Here is a 16,660-nt window from a genome sequence, read left to right as displayed (position 1 = left end):
GGAAATTAAAGATAGTGTTAAATCCAAGGAAGAGGCATATAAATTGGCCAGAAAAAGCAACAAACCTGAGGACTGGGAGAAATTTAGAATTCAGCAGAGGAGGACAAAGGGTTTAATTAAGAGGGGGAAAATAGAATACGAGAAGAAGTTTGCCGGGAACATAAAAACTGCAAAAGTTTCTATGGATATGTGAAGAGAAACAGATTAGTGAAGACAAACGTAGGTCCCTTGCAGTCGGATTCAGGTGAATTTATAATGGGGAACAAAGAAATGGCAATTGAACAAATACTTTGGTTCTGTCTTCACGAAGCAAGACACAAATAACCTTCCGGAAGTACGAGGGGATCGAGGGTCTAGTGAGAAGGAGGAACTGAAGGATATCCTTATTAGGCGGGAAATTGTGTTAGGGAAATTGATGGGATTGAAGGCCAATAAATCCCCAGGGCCTGATAGTCTGCATCCCAGGGTACTTAAGGAAGTGGCCCTAGAAATAGTGGATGCATTGGTGATCATTTTCCAACAGTCTATCGTCTCTGGATCAGTTCCTATGGACTGGAGGGTAACTAATGTAACACCACTTTTTAAAAAGGGAGGGAGTGAGAAAGCGAGTAATTATAGACTGGTTAGCCTGACATCAGTAGTGGGGAAAATGTTGGAATCAATTATTAAGGATGAATTTGGAAAGCAGTGACAGGATTGTCCAAGTCAGTATGGATTTATGAAGGGGAAATCATGCTTGACAAATCTTCTGGAATTTTTTGAGGATGTAACTAGTAGAATGGACAAGGGAGAACCAGTGGATGTGGTGTATTTGGACTTTCAAAAGGCTTTTGACAAGGTCCCACATAAGAGATTGGTGTGCAAAATCAAAGCTCATGGTATTGGGGGTAATATACTGACGTGGATAGAGAACTAGTTGGTAGACAGGAAACAGAGAGTTGGGATAAACAGGTTATTTTCAGAATGGCAGGCAGTGACGAGTGGAGTGCCGCAGGGCTCAGTGCTGGACCCCAGCTCTTTACAATATACATCAATGATTTGGATGAAGGCATTGAGTGTAATAGCTCCAAGTTTGCAGATGACACTAAGCTGGGTGGCGGTGTGAGCGGTGAGGGGGATGCTAGGAGGCTGCAGGGTGACTTGGACAGGTTAGGTGAGTGAACAAATGCATGGCAGATGCAGTATAATGTGGATAAATGTGAGCTTATCCACTTTGGTGGCAAAAACGCGAAGACAGAATATTATCTGAATGGCGGCAGATTGGGAAAAGGAGAGGTGCAACGAGACCTGTGTGTCATGGTTCATCAGTCATTGAAAATTGGCATACAGGTACAGCAGGCGGAGACGAAGGCAAATGGTATGCTGGCTTTTATAGCTCGGGGATTTGAGTATAGGAGCAGAGAGGTCTTGCTACAATTGTACAGGGCCTTGGTGAAGCCTCACCTGGAATATTGTGTTCAGTTTTGGTCTCCTAATCTGAGAAAGGATGTTCTTGCTATTGAGGGAATGCAGCGAAGGTTCACCAAACTGATTCCCGGGATGGCAGGACTGACATATGAGGAGAGACTGGATCAACTGAACCTTTACACACTGGAGTTTAGAAGGATGAGAGGGGATCTCATAGAAACATATAAGATTCTGACGGGACGGGACAGGTTAGATGCGGGTAGAATTATACCGATGATGGGGAAGTCCAGAACCAGGGACACAGTCTTAGGATAAGGGGTAGGCCATTTAGGACTGAGATGAGGAGAAACTTCTTCACTCAGAGAGTTGTTAACCTGTAGAATTCCCTGCTGCAGAGAGTTGTTGATGCCAGTTCATTGGATATATTCAAGAGGGAATTAGATATGGCCCTTACGGCTAAAGGGATCAAGGGGTATGGAGAGAAAGCAGGAAAGGGGTACTGATGGAATGATCAGTCATAATCTTATTGACTGGTGGTGCAGGCTCGCAGGGCCAAATGGCCTAATCCTGCACCTATTTTCTATGTTTCTATGTTTCTAAGAGCGGAGATCAAAGAGAATCTAGAGAAATATGTGAGTTTAGCACTAGGGCAGGTGGGAGCGTCAGATGAAGTTTGGCCCTGTGGGCTAGGTGAAGGAAGGGAACTCGCAGAGGCATCTCATCGGACGCTCTCAATCTTTGAGACAAAGAAGTCCATGAGCTCCTCACACTTGTTGTTGGAGGTGAGTGTGGTGGAGACAGGGGAGAGGGGTTTAAGGAGACACTTAGCAGTAGAGAATAGTAGCTGGGGGTTATTTTTGTAGTCCAGAATGATCCTGGAATAGTGAGCAGTTTTTGTAAACAAAAAAATAGTATGCCTCATCTTACACTTAATCTGGGACTCCTGAACTACTTTGGTAACTTCTTACCGGGTCTCAGCACACTGCTAGAACCACTACATGTCTTACAATGAAAAGGGAACGAATGGGTTTGAGGCAAGAGCCAAGAAAATGCCTTTGTAAAAGCTAGAAAATTGTTATGCTCAAACAAATTGCTTGTGTTGTATAATCCATGTAAGTGTTTGTAGTAGCATGTGATGTGTCATCATATGGCGTCGGGTGTGTATTGCAACACGCTAATGATTTTGGGAAACTGCAACCAGTTGCTTATGCATGCAGGAGTCTGTCTAAGGCTGAGAGAGCCTGCAGCATGATTGAAAAAGAAGCATAAGCATGTGTTTATGGGGTAAAGAAAATGCATCAATATCTGTTTGGGCTAAAGTTCGAATTGGAAACTGACCATAAGCCACTTATATCCCTGTTCTCAGAGTAAAGGGATGAATACCAACGCATCGGCCCGCATCCAGAGATGGGCGCTCACGTTGTCCGCATTCAACTACGCCATCCGCCACAGGCCAGGCACAGAAAACTGCGTCAATGCTCTCAGTAGGCTGCCATTGCCCACTACGGGGTGGAAATGGTGCAGCCCGCAGATCTAGTCATGGTTATGGAAGCATTCGAGAGTGAGCAATCACCCATCACTGCCCGGCAGATCAAAACCTGGACAAGCCAGGACCCCTTATTATCTCTGGTCAAAATCTGTGTGCTTTACGGGAGCTGGTCCAGTGTCCCAGTGGAAATGCAGGAAGAGATAAAGCCGTTCCAGCGGCGCAAAGATGAAATGTCTATACAGGCAGACTGCCTTCTGTGGGGCAATCGTGTAGTGGTCCTCAAGAAAGGCAGAGACACCTTCATCAATGACCTCCACAGTACCCATCCAGGCATCGTAATGATGAAAGCGATAGCCAGATCCCACGTGTGGTGGCCCGGTATCGACGCAGACTTAGAGTCCTGCGTTCACAGATGTAATACATGCTCACAGTTAAGCAATGTACCCAGGGAGGCGCCGCTATGTTTATGGTCTTGGCCCTCCAAACCATGGTCTAGGTTACATGCCGACTATGCAGGCCTGTTCTTGGGTAAAATGTTCTTTGTGGTTGTAGACGCGTACTCCAAGTGGATTGAATGTGAGATAATGTCGAATGGCACATCCGCTGCCACTACTGAAAGCCTGCGGGCCATGTTTGCCACACACAGCGTACCTGATGTCCTGGTGAGCGACAACGGGCCATGTTTTACCACTGCTGAGTTCAAAGAATTCATGGCCCGTAACGGGATCAAACATGTTACATCTGCCCCGTTTAAACCAGCGTCCAATGGTCAGGCAGTGCAAACCATCAAGCAAGGCTTGAAGAGGGTAACTGAAGGCTCACTGCAGACTTGCCTATCCCGAGTCCTGCTTAGCTACCGCACGAGACCCCACTCACTCACTGGGATCCCACCTGCTGAACTGCTCATGAAAAGAGCACTTAAGACAAGGCTCTCGTTAGTTCACCCTGATCTACATGAACAGGTAGTGAGCAGGTGGCTTCAACAAAGTGCATACCATGATAGTGCAAATGTGAAATCAATGATCCTGTATTTGTGTTGAACTATGGACAAGGTCCCAAGTGGCTTCCCAGCACTGTCATGGCCAAGGAGAGGAGCAGAGTGTTTCGGGTCAAACTTTCAAATGGACTTATTCACCGGAAACACTTGGACCAAATCAAACTCAGATTCACAGACTATCCTGAGCAACCCACCTTGGATCCTATCTTTTTTGATCCCCCAACATACTCACCAGTGGCAACCGGCATCACGGTTGACCACAAAGCAGAACCTATAATCCACAGCAGCCCAGCAGGGCACAACACACCAGGCAGCCCAGCGATGGCCCAACAAATGATTCAACAACACCAGCTTTCACACCAAGACGATCAACCAGGGCAAGAAAGGCCCCAGATTGACTCACATTGTAAATAGTTATATTATTGACTTTGGGGGCGGGGGGGCGGGGGGGAAGGTGTTGTTATATATGTAAACTTGTATATACTCTGTACAGCCACCAGAGGGCTCATCCCCTGGAGTCCCAAGGGATCCCATAATCCCTTGGGAGCACAGGTATTTAAGGAGGCTTCACTGGTTGGAGAGGCACTCTGGAGACCTGCAGTAAAAGACTAAGGCCACACTTTACTTTGAGCTCACAGTGTTCAGTCTGGCTCTTTCTCCATTCACAACAGGTATCATCTGCAAATTTGCAGATTGTGCCCCCAACACCTACATCCAGGTCATTAATAAAAATAGTAAGTAGCAACGGCCCCAACACCGATCCCTGCAGAACACCACTGGAAGCGGTCTCCAAACAGATCCAAATCCATCGATAACTACTTTCTGCCTACATCCTGCCAACCATTTCTCAATCCAGCTCAATATATTACCACTAATACCAGAGGTTTCGATCTTATAGAGAAGCCTCTTGTGCGGTACCTTAGCAAAAGCTTTTTGGAAGTCTAAATAGACTATGTCTGCTGGGCTTCCCTCATCCACCAATTTTGTAGCTTCTTTAAAAAATACAATTAGATTCATAAGATATGAGCTCCTTTTTATGAAGGTTGGGTGTCCCTAATATGTCCCTCTTCAAGCATTCATATATTGCATCCCAAATGATTCCCTCAAGCATCTTAAACTGATGTTAAACTAATGGGCAGAGAGTTACCCAGGTCTGTCTCGTCATCTTTTTAAAGATGAGGACTACATTAGCCAAGGGTTCACCTGAATTTGCTTTAATGGTTTACTGGTTGAACTCCAGCTTTCCTTCACTGAACCTCTTCATGTCATGAAATAATTTTCTAATCATGTGCTACTTATTTTTTGCATCCAAAAGAAATCCAGCACTCTTTCCTGCTCCTTGACATCAGTTCAAAAATAATGCAGCTGTTCCTGTCCACGACTTCCTCCAGCACAATGTCTACCTTTACTTCAGTAATTCAAGGCTTTTTGATTTTTTTTGGTTAAGTGTGCCACTTTCTAATCAGTGTTGCATTATCATTACTTCTGGGATCGTGAAGTTCCTTTCTTAACACCTCTCACTGCCCAATTGCCACCCAGAAACACCACCACTAACGCTGGAAAAAATTTCCATAATAAAGGTAAAAAATATCGCCTGGTGAGTAAATGAATCTTGCACCAAGATTCTTGGCGGTTAAAGGCGAAACTAGGTAAAACGGGCGGTTCTTACCGGAATGGATGGTAAGTACTTAAAATTTAGTCCGAGGATGCGGTTGGGCCTAGGGAGGGGAGAAAATTCAAAAAATATTTTTTGAATTAAACAAAAAATAAAAAGTTATAAAACATTCTCAAGCCACTTTTTAACGTAATCGCTGTTATAGAATTTTAAAAATAATTATAAAAAACCTTTAACTTATCTTTCTTTGCAGAGTACTCACCTACTGCCCTGTTTCAGGCAGTTTTTCGTGGGCGGTTTTGTTGGTGGTGTGTATGGGTCTCCGTTGCGGCAAAACTTAGATCCTGTCGGTTTTCTCGGCGGTGCACGCAGATGCACGTGGGCAGTTTGCTCCCCGGTGGTATTTTCAAAATGTGGATGGAACTCTTTAAAAAAAATAAAGAGGAAACTTTCGCTGAGCGGTTTTTCATCAAAGAACAGCTGTACCGCCGAGAAAAGCGCCGAAAATGAAGGCAGAATTCTAACCCTAACAGCAGACCACTGAAAAATAGCCTTGAACAAAGGCTTAGAACCACAGAATCATAGACATAATGCAACACAGAAGGAGGCCATTTAGCCCATCGTTTCTGTGCTAGCTGTTTGCTAGAGTAATCCTACAGTCAACTGTCTCCACATAGCTCTGTACCTCAGGTTCAAATGTTCATCCACATTTTCCTTAAAAGCTAAAATGGTTTCTGCCTCAACCTTTCCCCATGGCAGAACATTCCTGGATCTGACAATAGTCTGTTTTAAAGATATTTCTCAAAACCTCTCTCATCATTCCCTTAATGGCAATTTAACATTGGACACCCCTTGTTGCTGAGTCCCCAACCAGAGGAATTGGCCTTTTCCTATACCCTGTATCAAAACCCTTCATAATTTAAAAAAAAAACCTCTTAGTTTCCTCTACTCCAGTTAAAAAAGCCTCTCCCCTAACGATTTTCCCAATCCTGATACTATGCTGGTGAAACTATGCTGTACATGCTCTGTGGCTTTAATGTCCTTTCTATAATGGAGCACCCAAAATTGCGTGTGATACTCTGCAGCCTAGTCAATACTTTGTGTAAAATGATCATTCCTCCGGTACTGTTGTGTTCTGTGCCATTATTTATAAAACCCAACAGTCTATTGGCCCTTTTTATAACATAGGAGGAACTTTGAACTTCAGCAGGAGTGTAAAACTATCCACTATCCACTGAATTTACTATCCACTGAAGTCAATGGAAAGGCAAATTTGGCAGAGTGTGTAACAGGCAATGATCCACTACCACCATTTTACACCCCCACCGAAGTTGCAGGTTCTGCCCTGTCTACCTGCATTTTCAGTCTCGGAATTATATATTTGAACCCCTAGGTTTCTCTGTTCCACCACACCCTTCAGCATCGTTCCATTGAGTCCATACTCCCACTCCTTATTTTTCCTCCGAAAATGTATTAGGACACACTTATCCTCATTTAACTGCACCCACCATCTATTTACATCTTCCTGAATTCTACAGTCCCCTGAGCTGCCTTCACAGGTGGGGGAAAGTCAGCAGACCAGGGCTGTGGAGATTCCAAGTCTGGAGAAACAGTCTGTTACGACAAAATCCCAGTACTGTGACTAGGGCAACCTTCATCCCAAGAAGCTCATATTCATATGGAGCAACCATCCACATCTCAGACTCCAGGTTCTCAGGTGCCACTTGGAAGAGGAAACATTGAAAAGTCACAAAGGTAGTGCACTGTGGTGAGTCGAATGGATTCCTCAGCTAAAAAGTTCTAGAAACCTTATATGACTGCTATTGCTATAAATATTGATCTGATGTTCGGAATGGTAGCATAGTGGTAATGTTACTGGACTAGCAATCCAGAGGCCTGGAGTAATAATCTGGCAGACGTGAGTTCAAATCCCACCCTGGCAGCTGGGGGAATTTAAACTCAGTTAATTAAATAAATCTGGAATTAAAAAGCTATTATCAGTAATGGTGACCATGAAACTACCGGATTGTCGTAAAAACCCAACTGGTTCACTAATGTCCTTTAGGGAAGGAAATCTGCCATTATTACCCGGTCTGGCATATATGAAATGGCCTAGCAAGCCACTCAGTTGTAAAAAACCGCTACGATTCAAGAAGGTGGCTCACCACCACCTTCTCAAGGGCAATTAGGGATGGGCAATAAATGCCAGCCTTGCCAGCGACACCCACATCCCCTGAGCGAATAAATAAAAATATATATATATAGTTTTCTGTTCAAAACATTCAGTTGCACTGGAGCTGATAATGTTGATTGTGGACCTGAGGCCCCTGATTGGATCTTTGCTTTCAATGATCAATCGTTGCACATTTGCAATATGTGGAGCACGGGGTTATTGTTGTATAGCTAAAATATGATTCGATCTTATTGCAAGTCTCTGTGCTGTTTGTTTCACAGCTCTCTCCAAGCAGCTGTCTGCGACCTGACTCTGCTGTGCCTTCCTCATGTCCAAATTCCTCTGTCTCTGGGGGCGGGCGGGGGGGGAGTTCAGACTGTGACTCTGTGTCCTTAGGAATCGCAATTTCCAGGCCATTTTTGAAGAGTGGAATTATGGAGGACCGCCACAATTCACAAGACAACACTGGGAATATACTGGAGAGACCCCCCAGATTTATCTAGGCACCCGAGTCTTCCATTAAGTGTCTCAATGGCCTGTTGAATTTTAATTCAAGTGCTGAGGTGAGCCTCATTATTGCATTTCTCTGCTTCTGAAGGTGATCCTTTTCAATGGTCTCAGAAGCCACAGTATTGACTACCTCTAGTTTCCAAGAAGTCAGCTAGCACCTTATAATTGATTCCAGAAGAGTGCAGGAAGATTGGCGTGCAGAAGGATGAATGAGTCATAGCAGCTTCCTGCAGCCTGGGCGATGATGTGCAGAAACATGTACCTGCACATTCATTGAACATTAAGGGAGTGAAATCCTTTTCAGTTGATACAATGATGTGGATTGACAGTTTCTCCAAGCACTTGTCAAAACCCAGTCATCCAATGAAAACCATTGGCTTGTTTGCTCAATTGTTTTGCTGTGGCACTAAATGTAATGAACTGGCCTGCCCTGACAAACAGGGATTCATCACTTCACTTATGCAAGTATGGACAGCAAACAGATTAACCTGGCAGAATTTGCTCTTGGCCCGTTGGAATGAGCCAAGGTCAAGAATTTTGGTGAGTTACTGAGCAGCAGTAAGTGTTCTCTTTAGTGCATTATCTCTTCTGTGCATGTATTTTAAACATCGCATATGCAAAGAAGAGATAATGCACAGCGGTAAATGAGGCACTTTCGGGGAGATTTAGGCTCAGTGAGCTCTTGAGGCCCAGGGCGAGCATCATAAATGGAAATCAGAAATGTGTGTTGTCTGTGCAACAAGTGGATATTAGGCAACCATAATACTGGAGGTAAGATCAGCAATAATGAAGCTGATAAAGGATGCAAACTGCTCGACAGGAACTCCATCGTTAACACCACAAAACTCGAACCATTGTGTCCAAAATTGGGTTAATAGTATTTTGAATACCCTTGCATGCCCAGAAATGGGCCGTTTGAGTTTTAAATATTCTCACATGTTCATGTCCTTAGCTATTACGTGACCAAATGGCAGCTCACCACCACCTTCTCAAAGGTAATTAGAGATGACAATAAATGCTGGTTTGCCAGCAACGCCCACATCCCATGAACGTATTTTTTTTTAATCAAAATTTAGGATTCTTTAAATCTGAGCTTTTGTCAAAGCACCAAAATTAATCAGAATGTCCATCACCAGTGCAGATGAATGCCTTTTATTTCTCGTTGCCATTACATGAATATACTGGAGAGCATTTCCACTATGTTCGTGGGCAGTGCACAAAGTTAAATGCACTGGCCTGGTTCTATCAGCCTGAGGTGGGGGCAGGTTGATGCTGCAATGTAGATAAGGCAGTCTCAATATGTGCCAAAGCATTGTGACATTGTGCTGTGCACTGGCCTCTGATGCAGTGATAACTTCACTTGTTATTCTGGAGTCAGCTCAGCGTAACCCCCCACCAGGGACATGGCACTTTTTTGGCAGATTCCATTCAAGAATATACAAAACCGATTTAACCCTTAGATAGCCAGCATAACCAAGGGAATGACTAGCTGCAGGGTTAAAATTCCCCACCTTGCTAAGTTTTCTGGCTGCTCAGATTAAATTCTTTGCAATTTGGCAATCAGATTGAAAATAAAGGATTGGTGTTATGGGATCTCTGCTGTACTAACATCCAAATAATTCTCTGCATGTTTCTAGCTGGTTATTATTTTTATTTTTTTCCTAAAATATAATTTCTAGAGTGACATTTTAGATCTTTTGTTTTCATCGTGTCCATGCACTTCTCTGTGACATTCCATCAGACAATCTATTACAATAAACATATCACACTTAAAAAGAGGTTTGACTGCAACACTTAAAACATGGCACTTCTCCGATGACTCAGTGGGAACGTGTTCATTCCTGGTCTGTGCTGATTGGCTGATCTCATAAAGAACAGCAGTTGGAGCCTTGCGATTGGCCATGGAATTGAAAGGCGAGGTTCATGGGATTTTGCTTATGAACTCCATTTTATTTTTGCTGCAATGGGATTAGGAAAATAATTTAAATTAGAGGTTGTGCACAATAAGATTGATGAATAATAAAAGTAGAAAATAACCAATTAGAAGGGAGAGAAGAACAGATACTCAGTGGTTCAGACATTGACATCAACAGATCCAAAAAATATTATCAAAGATATTTAAGCAAAGTAAAAATCAGCATTGTTCCCCCCCTATCTGGTTTAGTTATATTCTGAAGGCCTCTCTTGCACTCTTGTTTGGTCATGGATTTACATAGAGACTGGATCTCAAATGGAACATTAAGATTATTATGTTAGAGACCTTGGCCTAGAAATTCAGGTTGTTTGTGCCTCCCATTAGTGCCCCCAGTGGGCGCTAAGTGGGTGCAAATGACTTTTCACCTGGGCGCATTGCTGCAAATGACTCCCGCTAAATTCTGGGGGAGTTTAGCAACGGCGGTAACCTGTAGCATCCCGCTCCACTGCGATGTCGACATCATCACCATGTGCAGCACCCCGTTAGTGCCCTGGACCCTGAATTGGGTATCGCCACCTGAAGCTGTGCCGGGCGATGGTAGCGACAGCTTCAGGGGACGTGAAACAGGTAGCCGGCTGCTCGTGGGGCCAAAGTTAAAGAGGAGGTGTGGACCTTTAAAGAAACAAATATGCCAATTTTGTCCTGCGCCCCGCTAATGCTTTGAAAGCGGGGTCCGTGCCGCGATCATGCCAGGCTGTTGGTCCAGGTAGGATTCTTTCATTACTGCAGAATTTGCAGCTTGGGCCTTTCCCTTTAATTAAGGGAAGAGCCCCTCCTACGCAGCAATGCTGCACGGCCCAGTGGGTAGCGCTGCGCCCCGCTCCCGCGGCCTCTGCCCGGCTCCCACCGTGTCCGCCCCGCTAGCACCCCAGAAAGGAAATGGAGCGTGTTATTTTGTGCTCCACTTCCTTTCAGGGCGATGACCCCAATTTCTCGCGGGAGGCGAGACTTCTGCTCCTGGCTCAAAGTCTCGCACCTTTCGAGTGTCAGTGCCCCCGAACGGGGCGGTATGGAATTTTTCCCCCCTAATTTATACAACAGCCAGACCAACTCCTTCAGTTATTTACTTTGGATATTTCTAATGCATTGACTTGAACAGAATCACTTGTGCTGGTTGGTTTAAATTTCCGATTGGACAAAGACCACACTTGCTGATTTTGTGTGGAAGGAATAGCAGGATGCAGTCTTGTGGCTTTCATAATCCAAAGACTGTGAAGTAGGTTTGATCCTAACGGGGACCTACTGAGTATGGGGCAATGAGATTTCACAGAAGAAATAGTTAACACTTGGATCGCTTCAGACAGATAACATTCATTTTCAAAATAAAATGTATTTTTTACTTTATATTCAAAAGTTTAAATGTCTCATTTTATATTAGGCTTGGATGGATCTGTGCATTCACTTGTCCCCAGGTCTTTGGAAGATTCAACACCACATGGCAGCATTGGTTAGTGGCTATTAATCTTCTAATTAAAATATCTGTGTTATTCACTAAACCTCATTAAAGTAGAAATCGTTACCCCAATAGTATCAGAGATTCTTATTTCTCCTTTGCTTTCAGGAAGCTGTTACACATGGGGGAGAGGAGCATTCAGGACTTTCCAGGATGATTTTTTCCATTTCACGTCAAAGTGCAACTTCATACTGAGCCGCCAGTGCAAGGGTCCTGCAGAAGATTTTAACATTCAGATCCGCAGAGGGTTACGTGGCAATCTGGAACGCATACACATGCAAATTGAAGGCGTCTCCGTTATTATGGAGAATGAAACAGTCACGGTTAAAGATGTGATGTAAGTTATATTCATATAATCTATTGTGGGTTTGATTACAAGACTTTAGTTCCAGGTTTTCTAATCTTCAATATATTTCTATAAATGTAATGGTGGTCTTTCATATGAACATCAAAGCCTGGGATATTCCTATCATCCTGGGCTGGATGGCTTTCAAATTTTTCATTGAAATAGATACTAGTAATACAAAGCTACTCAGAAGCATCTTTATTACTAAATCCTAAATCCATTGAGCTAAACCAAACACTTGAAACAAATTACCAGTTGCATGTATATAGCTGTTTATAGCTGAGAATGCCTTTAGGGATTTTTTTTTTTTAAACGAGGTCAGACTCTCTTTTAGCTTCTAATAAGTTATTGAGTCCACACTTTTGTTTTGTAGAATAAAATTGCCGTATGATGATAAAATCATTGCTATCCAGAAATATGGAGTTTACACACGCATTTCAAACAGGAAACATACGATATCGCTGATCTGGAATCATCACGATTCGTTGTCGGTAAGATAATTCAAATATGCATTTTTATTGTGGTTTATATAGACACTTCAAGTAAAGGTTTGATAAACAACTTATTTAATTGTGGCTTTCCATCCTTCATATGTCTACCTTCCTATATCTGAAGCACTGTGTCTTGCACAGTTCCACGGGTGATGTCCTCTATTATCTCAATCAAATGCCCATTCTTCATATTTGAATATAAACAACCAAGGTCAGCAGGGTACTTGAGGCTGGAGAGCCTAAGTTTAACTTCTCACCCAAAGAACAACATTTCTGACAATACAGCAACAACAAACAACAACTTGCATTTATATAGCACTTTCAAGATAGTAAAACATCCTAAGGCACTGCACAGGAGCGTTATCAAACAAAATTTGATACCGAGACACATAAGAAGATATTAGGACAGAAAAGAATTAGGTTTTCAGGAGTGTTTTAAAGGAGGAGAGAGAGGGAGAAAGGCGGAGAGGATTAGGGAGGGAATTCGAGAGCTTATGGCCTAGGCAGCTGAAGGCACGGCCACTAATGGCAGAGTGATTAAAATGCACAAGAGACCAGAATTGAAGGAGCACAGACATCTCAGAAAGCACACCCTCAGTATTGCACTGGAAAGTCAATTTATGTGTTCAAGTTGTGAAGTGAAGACAGAAGCCACAACCTTCTGATTCACAGGCAGGAGGGTTACCAAATGAGCCAAGTTAACAATCAGCAATAATTAATGGTGGCAATTAATGTTCCCTTTAATTTTTTTTTGGTGCAGGGTCCCTTTAAATTTGTTGCTCGCCTGTTGCGCAATATCTTTTCCAGCAGCTGCAGCTAGTGAGCATCCCAGAAGGGATTTCCCGGTTCGTGCACGGCTGCGTACCTTAGGGGGATCATTGATGGAAATATGTTTCGGTACACTGAATTAATCGCTGGGATAATAAACACCATTTCTATCTTATTGTATACTTCTTGGAGAAGGAAACATAAGTTTTCTCTTGACTGCATACATGTATTTCTTAAAGGTAGACCTCTGTCAAAATATGTTATTATTTCTCATAAAAGTGATGCCATGTTTTTTAAATGAGCATAAGTCCCGATTTGATGGGAACAACTGCATCTACAATCTTAATATTTGGATGAAATACAACTCTAGTCTGGGCTGACTTGTCTCGCTCAAGACTGGCAACGTGAGCACCTTAAAACGGGTTTGCACAATGTTCTATGCTGCACATACTTAATTTGCTCCTTCATTTAAAAGTCATTTTCTTTTTATATTCTGCTTGTGCCAAGTTCTGGCAAGGAGCCTGCCCCTCCCCCATCGAAGGAAGCAAAGGGTGATTTCAGACTGTATTCTGGCAAAATCAAAACTGTTTACATGAGCATTAGAAGATTCCGGGGTCGATATTAGTGTTTGTGACTTTCTCATCAATGCATTTGTTTGCCTTTAAAGCTGCATGCGATGAAATAAAAGCCACGGTGATCTTCAACACTAGCTCAGTTTTCCTGTGATCACAGTAACTGGATTTAAGTCCGATGTGACCTGACGCAGCTACCCATTGCCAGAAACATGCACGTTTTACCGCAGTCAAGAATCATTTGCTGCAGTAACTCTAATGTCTGTCATGTCGGTTAGCTATATTGGTGCTGCAGCGGGAAATAGACTTACTGGCACACATGATTACTATTATATTTTTCACTTAGAGTGAGGGGTGATTCCACTGGCTTTAAATTAATGTTTAAAAATTTATCTAAGTAAAATAAAGAAAGAGCTGCATTTCTACAGTGTCTTTCATGACCTCGGGATGTCCCAAAGCAGTTTACAGCCAGTTAAATATTTTTGAGGTGTCAGCACTGTTGTAATGTAGGAAACAAGGCAGCCGATTTGTGATCATCAAGGTCCCCCAAACAGCAACGAGATAATAACCAGATAATCTGTTGTTCTGAATTAAGGGATAAATATTGTGCAGGACATTAGGGAGATTTCCCCTGCTCTTCTTCAAAGGAGGGCAGAGAAACACAAGGCAAAGAACAAAAAGGGCCACTGTACAGCAAAATTCTAAAAGGACAAAGGGTGTTAAAAAAACAAGCCTGAAGGCTTTGTGTCTTAATGCAAGGAGTATCCGTAATAAGGTGGATGAATTAACTGTGCAAATAGATGTTAACAAATATGATGTGATTGGGATTACAGAGACGTGGCTCCAGGATGATCATGGCTGGGAACTCAACATTCAGGAAGGATAGAATAAAAGGAAAAGGAGGTGGGGTAGCATTGCTGGTTAAAGAGGAGATTAATGCAATAGTTAGGAAGGACATTAGCTTGGATGATGTGGAATCTATATGGGTAGAGCTACAGAACACCAAAGGGCAAAAAACGTTAGTGGGAGTTGTGTACAGACCTCCAAACAGTAGTAGTAATGTTGGGGAGGGCATCAAACAGGAAATTAGGGTGCATGCAATAAAGGTGCAGCAGTTATAATGGGTGACTTTAATATGCACATAGATTGGGCTAACCAAACTGGAAGCAATACGATGGAGGAGGATTTCCTGGAGTGCAGAAGCGATGGTTTTCCAGACCAATATGTCGAGGAACCAACTAGGGGGGAGGCCATCTTAGACTGGGTGTTGTGTAATGAGAGAGGATTAATTAGCAATCTCGTTGTGTGAGGCCCCTTGGGGAAGAGTGACCATAATATGGTGGAATTCTGCATTAGGATGGAGAATGAAACAGTTAATTCAGAGACCATGGTCCAGAACTTAAAGAAGAGTAACTTTGAAGGTATGAGGCGTGAATTGGCTAGGATAGATTGCGAATGATACTTAAGGGGTTGACTGTGGATGGGCAATGGCAGACATTTAGAGACCGCATGGATGAACTGCAACAATTGTACATTCCTGTCTGGTGTAAAAATAAAAAAGGGAAGGTGGTTCAACCGTGGCTATCAAGGGAAATCAGGGATAGTATTAAAGCCAAGGAAGTGGCATACAAATTGGCCAGAAATAGCAGCGAACCCGGGGACTGGGAGAAATTTAGAACTCAGCAGAGGAGGACAAAGGGTTTGATTAGGGCAGGGAAAATGGAGTACGAGAAAAAGCTTGCAGGGAACATTAAGACGGATTGCAAAAGTTTCTATAGATATGTAAAGAGAAAAAGGTTAGTAAAGACAAACGAAGGTCCCCTGCAGTCAGAATCAGGGGAAGTCATAACTGGGAACAAAGAAATGGCAGACCAATTGAACAAGTATTTTGGTTCGGTATTCACTAAGGAGGACACAAACAACCTTCCGGATATAAAAGGGGTCAGAGGGTCTAGTAAGGAGGAGGAACTGAGGGAAATCCTTATTAGTCGGGAAATTGTGTTGGGGAAATTGATGGGACTGAAGGCAGATAAATCCCCAGGGCCTGATGGACTGCATCCCAGAGTACTTAAGGAGGTGGCCTTGGAAATAGCGGATGCGTTGACAGTCATTTTCCAACATTCCATAGACTCTGGATCAGTTCCTATCAAGTGGAGGGTAGCCAATGTAACCCCACTTTTTAAAAAAGGAAGGAGAGAGAAAACAGGGAATTATAGACTCGTCAGCCTGACCTCAGTAGTGGGTAAAATGATGGAATCAATTATTAAGGATGTCATAGCTGCGCATTTGGAAAGAGGTGACATGATAGGTCCAAGTCAGCATGGATTTGTGAAAGGGAAATCATGCTTGACAAATCTTCTGGAATTTTTTGAGGATGTTTCCAGTAGAGTGGACAAGGGAGAACCAGTTGATGTGGTATATTTGGACTTTCAGAAGGCTTTCGACAAGGTCCCACACAAGAGATTAATGTGCAAAGTTAAAGCACATGGGATTGGGGGTAGTGTGCTGACATGGATTGAGAACTGGTTGTCAGACAGGAAGCAAAGAGTAGGAGTAAATGGGTACTTTTCAGAATGGCAGGCAGTGACTAGTGGGGTACCGCAAGGTTCTGTGCTGGGGCCCCAGCTGTTTACACTGTACATTAATGATTTAGACGAGGGGATTAAATGTAGTATCTCCAAATTTGTGGATGACACTAAGTTGGGTGGCAGTGTGAGCTGCGAGGAGGATGCTATGAGGCTGCAGAGTGACTTGGATAGGTTAGGTGAGTGGGCAAATGCATGGCAGATGAAGTATAATGTGGATAAATGTGAGGTTATCCACTTTGGTGGTAAAAACAGAGAGACAGACTATTATCTGAATGG

At 43.2% G+C, this 16,660-nt stretch overlaps 1 protein-coding gene across 1 annotated transcript in view; it reads left to right on the top strand.

Moving 5' to 3' along the window:
* The first annotated feature begins 13,365 nt into the window (after positions 1 to 13,365).
* LOC139278093 (mucin-2-like) overlaps positions 13,366 to 16,660 on the top strand; it is a 75,790-nt gene continuing 72,495 nt past the window's right edge. Inside the window, exon 1 of the mRNA XM_070896751.1 lies at positions 13,366 to 13,463. Within this exon, the coding sequence (XP_070752852.1) occupies positions 13,449 to 13,463 (15 nt within the window). The 5' untranslated portion in view covers positions 13,366 to 13,448. The remainder of the gene's footprint in view (positions 13,464 to 16,660) is intronic.

The sequence above is a fragment of the Pristiophorus japonicus genome, chromosome 13 (genome assembly GCF_044704955.1).
Source record: "Pristiophorus japonicus isolate sPriJap1 chromosome 13, sPriJap1.hap1, whole genome shotgun sequence".
NCBI lineage: Eukaryota > Metazoa > Chordata > Chondrichthyes > Pristiophoridae > Pristiophorus > Pristiophorus japonicus.
Note: the sequence above shows the minus strand (reverse complement) of the source record. Positions and strands in the feature narration are given on the sequence as shown.